Genomic DNA, 16,556 nt, shown 5'->3' on the forward strand with positions numbered 1-16,556 from the left:
CTTTGAACTTTGATGTGTGTGGTATATGGCGTGCTCCAGCCGGAGCCGCGCCTCGAGCAGAACCCTGAACACTGGAAGCATCACAGAGCAGGCGTCAGTGTCGCCTTGCAGCGTCTCTTTCCTCGTTCTGACAGAGACAGAGACCAAGACAAGAGGCTGCCACTCATCTCGGATCCCGCAGCGAGAGAAGAGGCTGAAGATGGCCAGCATCGCAATGAAGCTCCTGGGTAAGTGAGTGAGTGGGTGAGTGAGTGGGTGGGTGGATGAGTGGGTGAGTGAGTGGGTGGGTGGATGAGTGGGTGAGTGAGTGGGTGGGTGAGTGGGTGGGTGAGTGGGTTGGTGAGTGAGTGGGTGAGTGGGTGGGTGAGTGAGTGAGTGGGTGAGTGGGTGGGTGAGTGGGTTGGTGAGAAAGTGGGTTGGCGAGTCAGTGGGTGAGTGGGTGGGTGAGTGAGTGAGTTCGTAAGTGAGTGAGTGAGTGGGTGTGTGAGTGGGTGGGTAAGTGAGTGGGTGAGTGAGTGAGTTGGTAAGTGAGTGAGTGGGTGGGTGAGTGGGTATGTAATTGGTTGAGTGGCTGAGTGAGTGAGTGGGTGGGTGAGTGGGTGAGTGAGTGAGTGAGTGGGTGAGTGAGTGAGTGGGTTGGTGAGTGAGTGGGTGAGTGGGTGGGTGGGTGAGTGAGTGAGTGAGTGGGTGAGTGAGTGGGTGTGTGAGTGGGTGGGTGAGTGAGTTGGTAACTGAGTGGGTGAGTGAGTGGGTAGGTAAATGGTTGAGTGGCTGAGTGAGTGGGTGGGTCGGTGAAAAGTTGAGTGAGCGAGTGAGTGGCACAAGCTAGAGAAGAGATGGAGTGACAGGAGGATGTGAAGCTGAGTGGATTTGCCGAGAACCGGTACCAGCGGTGTCAAGGTCGGCCTCTGTGGAGAAGGAGGAGGTTCGTAAAGGACGCTGCTTGGTAGTGCCAGGCTAGGTGCACCTTGAGACTACTGGGCAGTTGCAGGCAGTCGCCCTCCAGCAAAGTAGCGATCCTCACAACAACGAGCGGAGCGCCGGGTGGCTAAAGCACAGCAAGTTGACACAGTAGGGGGCACAGGTGGTGCATCAGCCAGTCATCTCGGTCATCTCAGTCAGTAGACCCGTGGCACCTGCTGGGTCTGCCCCGTGACTTCCTGCTAGCGGGCACAAATGCACGAACACAAACACATACTGACGTCCACAGAACAATGACAACTTTAAGGAACAGAAAACTTGTAACGTAGTCCTCGGTGACTTGTAACTGGTTTGTAACTAAACAATCACGGAGTGGGAAACCCCGCGAGTGAATTGTGTACGCGTGTGTGTCTGTGTGTGTCTACGTGTGTGTGTGTCTGTGTTTGTGTGTCTGTGAGTGTGTGTCTGTGAGTGTGTGTCTATGTCTGTGTGTCTACGTCTGTGTGTGTCTGTGTGTGTTTGTGTGTGTGTCTGTGTGTCTGTGTGTCTCTACGTGTGTGTGTCTGTGTGTGGCTATGTGTGTGTGTCTGTGAGTGAGTGTCTGTGAGTGTGTGTCTGTGTGTCTACGTCTGTGTGTGTTTGTGTGTCTGTGTGTGTGTTTGTGTGTGTGTGTGTGTTTGTGTGTCTCTGTGTGTGTCTATGTGTGTGTGTCTACATCTGTGTGTGTGTCTATGTGTGTGTTTGTGTGTGTGTCTGTGTGTGTGTCTACGTCTGTGTGTGTGTCTGTGTGTGTGTGTTTGTGTGTTTGTCTGTGTGTCTATGTGTGTGTGTCTGTGAGTGTGTGTCTGTGTGTCTATGTCTGTGTGTCTACGTCTGTGTGTGTGTCTATGTGTGTGTTTGTGTGTGTGTCTGTGTGTGTGTCTACGTCTGTGTGTCTACGTCTGTGTGTGTGTCTGTGTGTGTATGGGGAGCGGTAGTATAGTGGTTAGCGCTACCCGAGTTCGATTCCCGCTCACGGCCAACGATTATCTCAACCGCTCCTAGGCCTCCCCAAGGTCGACTTAGCCTCAAATGAGTAGCGGTGTGTAGTAGTGAACATCGCCACTGGGGGAGACAAAGGCGGCCGGGCGTGGTGCTGGCCACCCACCCCCTCGTGTGAGCCATAACTGTCAACCGATCCGTTTATCTTGAACAGGGAAATTGAGTTTACAAAATTATTTGTCTATAATAGAGGTGTTGGCGGGTTTTAACGACACATTTATAGACTTACGCGATCTAACCCAAAAAACCCCTCTATTTTGGATGATATTGGTCGTGAAAGCCTCCGTGTTGAACTGATTAGTGTCTATTTGTTTGCTTTTCTGTCTCGCGATGGGACTTTGTAGGATGAACTTTGATATTTACAAGGGGCACGGGGTGACCGATAAAGGTCTGAATTGGTCTGTGCTAAGGTAGGGCACTGATAAGGCGTTGACATGTTTGTTGATGCTGCTGCTGCTATCAATGTCCAAATTGTTTGGGTCAATAATAGGGGTTGTTCCCCTTTTTTCTTGCAACAAAACTGAAACCTTTTTACGAGGATTCATGTCTGTATTAACCACAATACTTGCAGTCAAAATGCAAACAAAAAACACACTATGATAATACATTGGCATTGTCCTTGAAACTGATTGGTCCACACCAAGGGACGGCTTTCTTTAGAGCCTCGTCTCAGTTGGTGCTCGACCAGATGACGCCAAAAGGCGTACAGCTCAAAGACAGCGGCACTATCAAAGTAACGACGGCTCGGGGTGAGCATCTACATCATTAGACCTCCTTTGCCAGTACCAAAATATAATAGTTTTGTTGCCAGAAAAAAGGGGAACAGCCCTATTATTATATTCTGGTACTGGCAAAGGAGGTCAAATGATGATTTGGGGCAACTTTTGTTGAGTTGCAATCAGTTTTTGGTGGCCGTGTTCGCTTGTGAGAAGCAAGTTAATAGCTCAGTGGGGCTTTGCCTGGTAGGATGGGGGGTGGTTCAGTGGTGCGCCTGTGCATGCGTCTGTGTAAGTTGTGTTGACCTGTTTTGTGCTCTGCACTGATATCGTGTTTGTTGGTGTCACGTTCTTACCGCGTGCCCCTACTGGACATCTGTGGGAAAAAGCTTCATAGCTCATCGGATTCCTCCTGCAGTATGAATACTCAGTGACCCATAGAGACCCATAGAGACTCAGTGGACCCATAGATGCCCATTGAGATCCATAGAGACTCCGAGATCCATAAAGACCCATATATAATCAGAGAACAATGGAGACCAATAATGACCTATTGAGACCCATAGAGACCCATAGGGACTCAGATATCCATAGAGACCAATAATGACCTATTGAGACCCATAGAAACCCACAGAGACCCATAGAGACTCAGATACCCATAGAGACCAATAATGACCTATTGAGACTCAAAGAGACCCATAGAGACTCAGAGACCTATAGAGACCCATAGAGACCCCCATAGCGAATCAGAGACCCATAGAGACCCATAGAGACCCAAGGAGACCCAGATACCCATAGAGACCAACAATGACCTATTGAGACCCATAGAGACCCATAGAGACCCATAGAGACTCAGATACCGATAGAGACCAATAATGACCTATTGAGACCCATAGAGACCCATAGAGACCCATAGAGACTCAGATACCCATAGAGACCAATAATGACCTATTGAGACCCATAGAGACCCATAGAGACTCAGATACCCATAGAGATTAATAATGACCTATTGAGACTCAAAGAGACTCAGAGACCCATAGAGACCCATAGAGATTCAGAGACCCATAGAGACCCATGGAGACCCATGGAGATCCATTGGTTATCATAGCACATCGTATTCCTCCTGCAGTGTGGACACAAGATTATATTGCTGATGCTGCTGCTGCATCGCGTGCACTGTGCTGATGATTCTTGACTGTCGTGGGGAAATCCCCGAAAATACCCACCCAGTAACCACAACCACCCACGCACTGCCACCCACGCACTGCCACCCACACACTGCCACCCACGCACTGCCACCCACGCACTGCCACCCACGCACTGCCACCCACGCACTGCCACCCAGTATTATCAACCCCATGTATCAGCCCTGAACCAGCTTTGCGTCAACCGTGTACTGAGCGTGGCCTTGTCTGTGGGTTACACACGGCCAATGTGCGCTGTTCTTGTTGTTGTTGAACTTCTGTAGAGCAGGGGGAGATCATACAAACTCCACTCACTCTGTAGTACAGGGGGAGATCATATAAACTCCACTCACTCACTGTGTAGAACAGTGGGAGATCATACAAACTACACTCACTCACTCTGTCGTACAAGGGGAGATCACACAAACTCCACTCACTCACTGTAGAAAAGTGATGGAATCGAACTCAGGTGTTTCTTCCTGCGAGGCTAAGCGAGTGTTACCGCTGCACCACGCGATGCGCTATGGCCGTTCGGCACGTTGCCGTGTGATTAATGTGTTTTTTTCTCACGCATCTATTGCAGGGATCTCCATCGCCCTGAGCTGTGGTGGCTTAGCTCTGGCTCAGGGCCTCGTAAAGACAGAAGTCGGCTCCGACGTGCTCCTTCCATGTCGCTTTAACAAGTCCGTCCCTGACGACGAGATGGTCAGCTGGGAAAGAAAATCAGCTAATGGATCACACCTACAGGTGAGATGATATTTAAAAAATATATTTTCAAGCAAGCGTAATGATTGCACGTGTATGTTTGAGTGAGAGCGATCTCCCAAGCGACATGCTGAGGGATGGTGGCGTCTGTGTGCTGCAGACTGCCCTACGTGACATCGTCACAATTGTCTGGACCACAGAACGGGTTCCGCAGGATTGGCAGGATGCCCTGGTGGTCCCTTGCTTTAAGACCGCGCAGACTAACAACTACAGGTGCATATCCCTCCTCAGTGTGGCTGGAAAGGTCCTCGCAAGGATTATTCAACATCGCCTTGCTAGGCACACTCAGGGAGAGGCTTGCATAGCCCCAATGAGGTTGCAGGCAAGGGCGGTCCAACACAAACACCATATATTCTGTCCGTCTGCTACAGCAGAGGTATAGGGAATTCCAACAAGACCTACATTTCTGCTTTATTGACCTGGTCAAGGCCTATGCTACCATTAGTAGGCCTGGGCTCTGAGTTGTTCTTTGTGCTTTCGGAGTCCCTGACCCTCTGCTCACGATCATTAAGGACCTTCATCATCATGCCGATGATCTGGTAATTGCCGCTCACTCACACGCACAAGCACACGCGCTCGCGATCGCTCACAAGTTCCCCCCACATCCAGATCCTCGTCTTCGAAAAGAAGCCGACTCCTCTACTGCCCAACATCGAGTGGGCAGGAGATCTGAGCCGGGGCGACGCCTCCGTCAAGATCTCGGACGTGAGAATGGAAGATGCCGGCGATTATACGTGCGAGCCATTTAAGTCGTCGGTCATATTGAGCATCACTCTGAATGTCGTTTCGAAAGGTGAAACAACTTCCCATTCATTACGCTCATTGCACGGCTATAACTCATTAGCCCCATTCATTCAATCCATTCATCAATCATCATTTACCTTCAGAATAATAAGTATTCTCATGATACAGCTATCCACTTATTAATCCCATTCATTCATTCAATCCATTCATGATCAATTACACTGCCATCAATGTCGCTTTCACTGAATGCACGCATCATCACAGACTCACCACACCATCGCTTCCTCCCCTCTATTTCATTCATCTAATCTACCACCATTAACATTCACACATCGTAGCCTTGTTAATGCTGTGTAAGGCGCCTTGGACAAGGAGCTACGTAAATAATTTCAAGGTAACATTGGAACCGCTACCTCCATCTCCCTCCCTCTCTCTCGAACGGTTTCAGCGGACGATGCCTGCTGCTGTCTATTTGGAGTTTGCGTCTTTGTCATCATCATCATCATCATCACGGTGGCTAGGAGATGTTGACTACCTCGCCTAGTATGCAGGAGGCCGTGGGTTCGACCCTGACCCTTGCTGTATATTTGGAGTTTGTGTCTCTCTCTCTCTGCGTGGTCGCATGGATTTTACTGCGGGTCCTCCAGAATCGACGTCATGCGTTCAGAGTATTTGGCTGCTAAATGTCCACGTGATGATGATGAAGATATTGGCCACTTGGTTGAGCGGCTATCATTGCCGCCTGTCTCACAAAGAGCTACACAGCTCAGTAAGGCCTTGACCTGGGTAGAATTAGAATAGTTTATAGATTGAAGTACAGTTTACAGCCCAGATTAGCCGATGGTGGAAATTCTACATTCCTATCGTGGGGGCAAGTCTACCCACAGAACGACCACTCGTAACTTCCTCAACGTATAACAAAGACAAATATCTCTTGTATTGCCTTGATAGACTGTTGGGGAAAGTGCTGTTTGTGGCGAGTAGCAGCACCTATGAAGGTCACGGAACAGATCCGGGTGCCGTGGGTTGACTGCAGTGCCAGGCTAGGTGCAGGAGGAGGTAGTCACGGTACAGATCCAGATGCCATGGGATGACTGCGTTGCCAGTCTAGGTGCAGGAGGAGGTCACGGGACAGACCCAGCAGGTGCCGTGGGTTGACTGACTGAGATGATCGGCAGATGCATCAACTGTTTTAACAGCACTGATTGGCAGTGGGTTGTGAAACCACCACCACAACCACCACCACCTGACACAGCCTCACTGATCGAGTCTGTGCCACGTGCGTGTGGGTTGTGAACTCTCCGCCACCCCCACCACCACCCCCACCACCTCCACCACCACCTCCACCACCACCTCCACCACCATTCTCAACGCGATGCCTCCTCTTTCTCTGTCTCTCCCTTCACAGTGGTGGAAGCTCCCAGCAAGAAAAACTACAACGGTAACGGCGAGACCACCATAATTTTGGCCGCAGTGGCTCTGCTGGTGATCGCTGTCGCCGTTATAGGATTTGTCATCGCGAAGAAGATGCGGGAGAGGAGGAGGAGGAGCAGAGACAACGAGAGCGGAACGCCACCATCGACCGAGCTGCAAGTCCTCGCCTCGGCGGCGAGCACTGCTTAGTCTCCGCTGCTGGATGAGCGACATCCCCACGCTCCCCCCCCCTCCCCGGCTGTGTCAGAGGGGGTGGTGGTGGTCACGGGGTGGTGATCACCGGGTGGTTGTTTATCTAACAACCACCACACCTGCCAACCCCTTGTCAGTGCCCTACCTTATTACAGACCAATTTAGACCTTATTGGTCACCCCGCCGATTTTGGCCAATTGGAGCCGCTGGTTAAGTCACGTGGCTAAGCCGTGCCGTCGGCCAATCAGCAACCGAGGGAACTACTTTATTGGGAAAACGCCATTTAAAAAAAAAATCCTTTATATTAAGTTCACTTGCTTGCTTGCGCGCTTACGACCGTGCAAATCTTTCGGTCGTTTTTTAACCCACTTCCCGTGATCCAATCGAGCTGACATTTTGCACACAGACTCATTGTGCGTGCCAATTTATTTTCGTGAAAATTTTTTTCCAAAATTTTACACTTTTTAAGCAAATTATTTTTTATATTTAATTACCAATTGCTTAATGGTGGCAGGAAATCATCTGACCCATAGGTGGCAGCCATCTCAAGCCAGAGGACGAGAGGACTCTAGCCGCCACGCATTTAAAGGATTTATAGTGAAAAACTTTGTTATTACGGGTTTAATTTTTTAAGAATAGGTTTTAACCTTTTTGCCAATAAAATACCAAACAGAAACCTTTTCCAAGGAATCACGTCTGCATTCACCGTACTTGCGGTGAACATGCAGGCATGCTTTGGTAGTATATGGTGATGCATCGTCTTTTAAACTGATTGGTCTACACCAGAGACAGCTTTCTTTAGGGCCTAGTCTCAACTAGTGTTAGACCAGAGGACGCCAAAAGGGGAACAGCACAAAGACAATGCCACTATCAAGGCATTTATAGCTGGGGTTGATCAGCTACATTATGGGACCTCCCTTGCCAGTATCACGGGTACGTGTAGCTAATGCAGTACATGATTCCTTACAAAACGTTTCTATTTGGTGTTTGAACATCTTAACACAACTGCTGTTTTATTCATAATAGAGGTTTTCAGGTTAGATCGTGTAAATGCATAAATGTGTCGTTAAAACCCGCCACCACCCGACACAGCCAACTAGTAAGGGTTGTCACGTAAACAGAACGTGCCATAATCTAGATTTGACGTGCCAATTCGTCACTAGTACAGCACACCGGCGTGTTGGAGAGCCAAGCCACAACATTAACAATCTGGGCACGACGTTTGGCCAGTAATTACAACTAGCTTATTCAGGCGACGGCCAGATTTGTGATCTGGCCGTCGCCTGATGCAGCTAGTTGTAATAACTAGCGATACGTCGTACATCAAAGTAAAATAATAAAACCTATAATTTTACTTTGATAATCCCATATATATAAATATACACCGTGTGTAGCCGGAGTGGCACCCGCTACAATCTAATACGCAGCGCGTGCGCAGAGTTGCTAAGGAAATTAAATAATTTAAACATGTATATTTTCTAAATTGTCACGATTTACGTGGACGGTAATACTAGTTTACGGTTTAACTGCGAGCGAGAGAGTGTGTGCACGGGTCTTGTGCAATATCGAAGATTGCTGGACAGATTTCGAGGGAACGGCAGTCTGAATGTTCGCGTATTTTATTATTATACACAAAAAAGATATCAGGTATACACACACGTGCGCACACACAGAAAGAGAGGTGATATTGGGAAGGGGGTTTGACACCAGTGGTGCACCCACAGGGGGTGCCTGATGCAATTCAGACCTTATTGGTCACCCCGTGCCCTTATGAATTTCAACGTTCATCCTACAAAGTCACTTTACACGACACTACTATACACTACACTGTACACTGCACTAATTTATATTGCCAATTTTTTATGTAATAGTAATGTTTTCTACATAAATAAAAGAGAAATGTGTGAATGTGTGTCTGTTCAAAATGTTTAGCATACTTCCCGACACGCAACAAACTTGAAATTTGGCATGTGGGTACTTTCCAGACGGTACACCATGCAAAAAGTATAAAAATTGCCTTTTGCATATTTTTTTGGGGGGGGGGGGCGCAATAATGCATATATTTTGAATGGCAAGTCAGCTGTGACGTCACATCTCTGTCATGTCACCCGCATGCGGAAGCGTCACGCAGTGTGCCCGCTGATGCCACGCATCCCCCCCCCAACCCTCCGCGGTTAAAGTGCTATACAAATGTGTTGCAGGTCTAAGGCGTTCTTCACGCAGTGTTGCCTTATTTTTTCAGTCGTTTACTGCCGTACGCACCCTAAAAGTTGTGTGTCTGCAGCAAGCGCGTGTATGTGTACCTATGAACGTGTGCACGTGTGTGTGTGTGGGGAGCGGTAGTGTAGGGGTTAGCGCGCTATGCTACGAACCCGGCGGCCCGAGTTCGATTCCCGCTCACGGTCACCACCGGTGACGATTATTTGAACTGGTCCTGGGCTTCCCCTAGGTCGACTCAGCCTCAAACGAGTAACTGGTGTGGTATGTGAATATTGCCACTGGGGAGACAAAGGCGGCCGGGCGTGGTTAATCCAAGTCCTGGGCGAAGCCGGGTAGTAAAGCTAGTTTATATATATATTTGGATTTAGCGAGTTCTAAAAAAACGCAGTAACAGAGGCCTGTGAACTTCTCCCTCACCCACACAAAAAATATCTGGAGGTTAATTATTTACAAGCTTGGCTTGGGAAAGTTGTAAAGGTGGATTGACCACCACCTCATAGGAATAATTTCAAACATCGTAGGATTAAATGTTAACTTGATAGAATGTATAGTTATATGATGCAGCTCAGGAGGTTTTGAATACGACTAGTTGCATGTTTATTAACACCCACCATCTGAACATAAGTGCCACAAATCTTGTTCGAGCATAAACTGATTAACAATGAACAAATCCGTGATTTGACCCCGTCTGTAAATTATATCCTGGTTTCTACAAACTAAGTTGTGGCTGCGGCAGCAGTTACATTGGGGAAACGAAACTCACCTGCCCTTTGAATTGCACTCTCATGCGCACATGTCATTTGGATTGCACTTTCATGGTGCTAATCTCTCACTAACACTGCTGTTGAGCGCATATGCGGGCATGATACTCTTATGCGGCGACGGAAGCTCATTCATGCTAATCTCCCCCATTAACACAACTGACGTGCTTGCGTGGATGGAATTCTTTTCCAGCTCAGATCCCGCTCAACATGTGTACTTTCCTGTGTAGCAGTATTGTATGGGTCAGGTACACTCACCTCTAGTGGCGCCCTCAGTGTGTAGCAGAGGTCCTTACCCGTACCCGCACCAGGGTCGCAAACGGGTACCCGTACCCTACCCGTATCCGGCCGGGTATCGGGTAGGGTACGGGTACCCGATTGCGACCTCTGGGATGAAGCCATGTTGCAGGCGCGGGTGGGTTGATTCTAGGAACTTGAATTGTAAGAAGAGACAAGACGTTGGGAAATGAGTGACAAACAGTTACTCACCAGTGACTCACGGTCTACCCGTACCCGGCCGCACCAGGGTCGCAAACGGGTACCCGTATCCGTATCCGGCCGGGTACGGGTAGCCAGGTATCGGGTAGGGTACGGGTATCGGGCACCCGATTGCGACCTCTGGTGTGTAGGGGGCGCAGAACAGCCAAGGGGGTTGTTGAGTGACAGCTGTACGACCCACGACTACAATAACCGTTGACCAGGGGGAGGGGGCCAGAGCCCACTGAGGGAGGGGGCTGGGGGGGGGGCAATGGTCAGACCCAGACCCTCTCGAGAGAAGGCGGTTGGGAGAGAGGAGTATAAAAATGGCGGCTCTCCCAGCGTGAGTCAGTCCGCACTCACCTCGAGACCCGAAGACGTCGAGATATGATACATCTGTAATATCTTCAATAATGGCGGGAGACGAGTTGACGGGGCAGCACTCTTTATTCACAACGGTTGCACGGGTAACAGTCCCAACCGAGATAACACCTATGTCACACGTGCCTGACTCGGACACACACTCCGTCTTCCCCGTGGGGTACGCGTACCTAACTCTGCCTCGACTCAGGCTCTCCGGCTACGCTCTCCCCACGGGGAGCTATCAGACCCGCCTTGTCAGGCCACGGGTCGCGACCACTGAGTTCCACAGCCCGAGCCCTTACAAGGGCGTCGGGCCGTGAATCCCAAGGCCTCGCCTCTGAGCCTCACAGAACCCCGGCCCTTACAAGGACAGCAGGGCTAGGGGTCCCAGGGCCTATCTCTTCCTCCGTCTTCTGTCTTCACCGGTTACCAACTCCCCGAGTGCCCGCGCGCATCCCCTTACATAGCCCTCCGCTCCCGAGGGGGCGGAGCCTATGCGGACCGTGATGTGAGCACCCGCTTGCGGACCGTGATGTAACCACCCACACCACACGCTGCCTCACGATCCCCCCTGCCAGCGCGTATCACCACTACATCACCCCCTCCCACATAGCTCACAGCCGGCCCGGCTGCAAAAAAAACCCCACTCCACATGTGCGCCCCGTAACATGAACACAACACATCAATAACCGCGAACATTAAACAGTAATAACAACGAACCTATGTACAAACCGACGAGTAACTCAATAAAAGGTTTTATGAGACCGACGTGTCCAGCGTCTCCTTGACCCCCTGGTCCCCCCCCCCCCGCTCGCCCCTTGAACGTAACGATAGAGCGGTCGGACGGACGGGGAACGCTGTGACGAGACGATCCGGCCGAACCGTCCCGCACCCCCCCTCATTTATTCAGTCAGGAAAAGTGGCGCGACCTAGCGCGAGTCCGCCTGGCCAGTCCGTCGTACGGGACGGGACGTTGTCGATCGTCCGGTGGCTCCGGCAGCCCAGGAAGGCACGGAGCAGGCCTGGAAGAACCGCCCGTGCCTTGGGGATCCGGTCGCCGCCGGTCGGCAGCCGTCAGTTCCGAGACACCTGGGAGCGGATCAGGCGGAGACATGTGAGGATCAGGCGGAGACATTTCCCTCCCCGAGTCGCAGGCCACATCACATGCTCGGTCCTCATGACATAAAGGAAGGCCATATGGTGCCGAAAATGGTTTCAGCCGGGAGGGGTGAACGTACCAACGGCGCTTTCCCCATTTTATCTGAACACACTGGGGTCGTGCAACCCGCACGACCTCCACGGGTCCCCGCCACGGCCTCAGCAATTTAGGAGACGTAGACAACGGCGCATGCGGGCAGTGCAGCCAGGCCCTATCGCCCGGTTTCCATTCATGCACGTACACCTTCCGTGCACGCAAGCGCTCGTTAGCGATTTGGCGAGACCTTGAATTCAGCCTTGCAGCCTCCCGTGCCTCGGCCAGTTTTGCTATGTTAAATTTAATATAGTCGGCCAACTTAGATTTAGGCCGCGGCACGGAAAGTCCCAGCTGGGTCTCCATGGGCGGATCGGCCTCCCGACCGTACATCGGATAAAATGGGGAAAATCCCGTAGCTGCATGGGGGGCCATTCTGTACGCGGCGAGGACACCCGGGACCTGCAAGTCCCAGTCAACCTGTGCCTCGCATACCTGTTGGCACAACATGGAAGTTATAGTTCTGTGGAGTCGCTCCACCATCCCATCAGTCTGTGGGTGGTACGGGGAGGTACGCACCTTTTTTGTACCCAAAAGGTCGCACACCTCATGCAGTAATTTGCTCGAAAAATTCTTCCCCTGGTCGGTCAGCAAGCGTTCGGGAGCACCCTTGTCCAAGACATAGCCCTGGACAAAGGCGTCCGCCACGGCCGCTGCCGACTGGTTGGCAAGCGGCCACGCCATAGGCCATCGAGTGAAGTATTCCACACCAACCAGCAGGTACTTGTTACCCCTAGGCGTCACCGGAAAAGGCCCCAAGATATCCAACGCAACGAGCTCGTTCGTGCACGAGACCTGAATGGACTGCAGCGGCGGATTAGCCGCAACGGGCGGTGGTTTCCGTTGAGCGCACCCCACACACCCCTTCAGTATGTTGACCACATCGCTCCCCATCCCCGGCCAATAACAGTCCCGCTGGAGCAGAGCGAGCGTTTTGTTTACTCCTAGATGCAAGAGGCGTTCGTGTGCGGCCAGAACAACTTTGCCCCGCATAGCGGAGGGCACGACGAGTGCGTGCCGCCGGGACATATTGTCCCATCTCATTAGCAGGCCCTGTTAAAGCAGCCAGGAGCCGGCTCCCTTCCAACCTTCCTCGGGACCCCCCGCCCTACGACGCAACGCAAGCAGGGAGCTGTCAGCCATCTGGAGTCGGCCCCACTCAACGAGAGACAGTGAAAGTAGCGAGTCCCCGCCCGCAGGAGTAGCGGGAACGTCGACCAACGGTGCATTCGCGGCCGCGACCAACTCACCCTCGGGGACAGCAACATGCGGTTTACAGCGCGCCGACCCCATAAAACACACACATTCGGGACGAGGCGACAACCGCGACAGGGCATCCGCGTTGGTGTGGCGCAACCCCTTACGGTAAGTGGTCGTAAATTGGTAGTCCTGGAGGACCTCCAACCACCGTGATAATTGGCCCGAGGGTTGGGCGACCCGCAATGCGTACTAAAGCGCCGCGTGGTCCGTACGGACTGTAAAATGACGGCCGTAGAGATACGGTCTAAATTGCTGTACAAAAAAAACAATAGCCAGTAACTCGCGACGGGTCACACAGTAGCGCTGTTCCGCTGGCGATAAAACCCTACCGTAGGCGACCACCCGTTCGACTCCCCCGACCACCTGTGAGAGCACCCCCCCAATGCCTGTGTTACTGGCATCCGTATCCAGCAGGAAGGGTCTCGTAAAATCAGGGTAACACAAGGGCGGGGCACCCACCAAGGCGTCCCGAAGGGAGAAGAACGCAGCCTCCTCCTCTGGCCCCCAGCGAAACCTGACCCCTTTGGCTGTCAGAGCATGCAAGGGTTTGGCTATGGTGGCGAAATGCTCAACGAATCGACGGTAGTAGGAAGCAAATCCAATGAAACTGCGGACCTCAGTAACCGACGTGGGCGTCGGCCATGAACTGACGCAGTTTGTCTTCGCGGGATCGGTGGAGATCCCCGAAGAGTCGACAATGTGGCCTAAGTACCGTACGGATTCCCAAAGTAGGTGGCATTTAGCCGGTTTAAACTTTAACTTAGTCGATCGCATCCTCAGGAACACCCCCCTTAATCGTTGGAGGTGTTCCTCGAAAGTTCTACTGAAAACGATGACGTCGTCAAGGTAAATTAAGCAGGTATCCCATTGCAGACCCGACAAAACCAATTCCATAAGGCGCTGAAACGTCGCGGGAGCGGAATGGAGGCCCATGGGCAACCGATTAAACTGGAACAGGCCCACTGGGGTCCGGAATGCGGTCTTAGGTTTCGACTCGTCGTCGAGTGGTAATTGCCAGAATCCCGACAGTAAGTCTAGCGTAGAAAAATACCGCGCCCCAGCTAATGCATCCAGAGACTCATCCATTCTGGGGAGCGGATACGCATCAGCCACGGAGATCTTATTGAGGCGACGGAAATCTACGCAAAACCGCAAGGACCCGTCTTGTTTTTTAACCAGAACGATGGGTGCTCCCCATGGACTGGATGAGGGCGAAATGATGTCGGCGGTTAGCATGTCACTGACGGCCGATTGAACGTGTTCCTTCTCGGTTGGACTCAACCGGAAGGGATTCTGCCGAACTGGTGCTGCGTCACCTGTTTCAATGTGGTGGCGTAACAGGTCTGTGCACCCAATATCATATTTGTGCTTGCTGAACACATCCGAGAATTCGATCAGCAGAGCGCGCAGCGCACCCAATTGCACACTCGACAAATTACTGGAGCCCGCACACAGCGAGTCCAACCACTGCAGGTCCTCCCCTGATTGAAATTTCTGCGCCGGGATGGGATCAACGTGCGCAATAAGCCGCTCTTCCGTAGGGACCGGTGCTGCGTGAGCAAGCACGGTGCCCTGCGGAATAACAGCCAGCCGCGAACCCGCGTTCAAAACCATGACGAACGGGTCCCTGTCAGCCCGTACCAACGTCTGAGCCACCGCCAAGTCCAGACCCCCCACAGCTCTGTTCGACGGACCCAAAAGCACGCCCTGCCCCACAGTCTCCCCCCCCAATGGCTTCCGCAACCGGAGGGGTACCAACATCTGCGAACCCGGGGGTACGTGCACCGTATGGGTCGCTAGCGCTTGGACCGTCGCACAAGCCATTCGCAGTTTAGTAGGGTTAGACAAAAAGGAAATACGGCGACCTGATGGCAGCTCGATACAACCTTGATCAACAAGAATTTTAATGGGCATCTTAGCCAAAAAGTCTGTACCCAACAGACATGGAACCGCTAGGGAAGAAGAGACCAAAGCAGGTCCCGCCAATTTAATATCCCCTATGCAAATGCTCGCCCGAATCTAGCCGACAATGCCCAACGAGCCCCCATTCGCCGCGTAACATGGCACGTCTACCGGGAGCAGAGGCCGACATTGGACGGGGAGAATGTTGTAAATAAGATCAGAAATGATAGTCGCCGACGCACCCGTGTCCACCAGCACCCTGACTTCGATACCGTCTATAAATCCCGTAACCACAGACGACCCGGCCGACGCAGCCACCATCCTGTGGCCCAACTCGGACCATTCAATTTCCCCCGGCCCTCGTACGAACCCCCCTTTCCGAACCGAATCCCCGGCCCCCACGCGTGCCTCCTCAGCCGCGAAGCGGCGGCCCATGTGTGACGTGTATGTGGACCGAGCATGTGTAGTGCCGCGACTTGCCGGGGGTAGTTGGGACGACTTGGGGGCTTGGTCGTCATCCAGTCGAGGTCCCGTGGCGCGCTGACGTGGAGCGCGGCACCCGGACGCCACGTGGCCATGAAGGCCGCAGTTGTAGCACGTGACGAGGGACGTCGCAGATCTCGGTTGCTCCAGCTTGCGGGTCGATCGCAGTGGCGAACGAACCCCCGACCTCCAATCCCCCGGTCGCGCTGTAGCGAATGCCTCCTCCCGTGGGCGGCTGACTTGAGGTTCGGTGTCCACCGGGGCAGGAGCTGAGACCGCGGCAGAAGCGCAGACGACCGCCTGTTTCCGTTTTAGGACCTCATGCGCCTGGATGCTCGTTGCAACTCGCAACGAACAAACGTCCACCTCGTCCGCTGTGTTGATGGGGACCCCCAGGTCCTGAGCCAACGTCAGCAGCTGTTCCAATACCATGGCGTCCTGTCCCTCCTCGTCCATACGAGGGAAGGCGGCGTCCGCGAGAGCCAGCAGCGCTGTGCGGTAGGCGCGCGCGGTCTCCGTGTTCCCCTTCCGTCGCCCGTAGAATTGGTGGTGGCAGGCCGAGGGTGGTCCATATACCTTGGCCATGAGGCCCAGCGCGGCCCTGAGTGTGGAGCGGGCCGACCTCGGGGCGGACCTGAAGGCCGCGAGCGCGTTGTCGTCCAGCATCGCAGGCAGTGCCCGCAGCGCCGTAGCGTCGGACCAGCCCGACATTTCCTGATGGGCGAGGAATCTCTGCTGGAAGGCGCCCCAGTCACCCCCTTCGGCTTTGAAGGCCGTCAACGCGGGAAGTCTCTGCTGAAAAACCATGTCGTCCTCCGACAGGTGATTTTCCCGCGCCACG

The 16,556-nt window shown here is 52.6% G+C and overlaps 1 protein-coding gene across 1 annotated transcript in view; it reads left to right on the plus strand.

Moving 5' to 3' along the window:
• LOC133339642 (myelin protein zero-like protein 3) overlaps positions 1–16,556 on the plus strand; it is a 40,297-nt gene that overhangs the window by 1,913 nt on the left and 21,828 nt on the right. Inside the window, exon 2 of the mRNA XM_061547796.1 lies at positions 112–227. Within this exon, the coding sequence (XP_061403780.1) occupies positions 200–227 (28 nt within the window). The 5' untranslated portion in view covers positions 112–199. The remainder of the gene's footprint in view (positions 1–111; positions 228–16,556) is intronic.

The sequence above is a fragment of the Lethenteron reissneri genome, unplaced genomic scaffold (assembly GCF_015708825.2).
Source record: "Lethenteron reissneri isolate LAM-NWPU_2019-01 unplaced genomic scaffold, ASM1570882v1 scaffold_1938, whole genome shotgun sequence".
In the NCBI taxonomy this organism is placed as follows: domain Eukaryota; kingdom Metazoa; phylum Chordata; class Hyperoartia; order Petromyzontiformes; family Petromyzontidae; genus Lethenteron; species Lethenteron reissneri.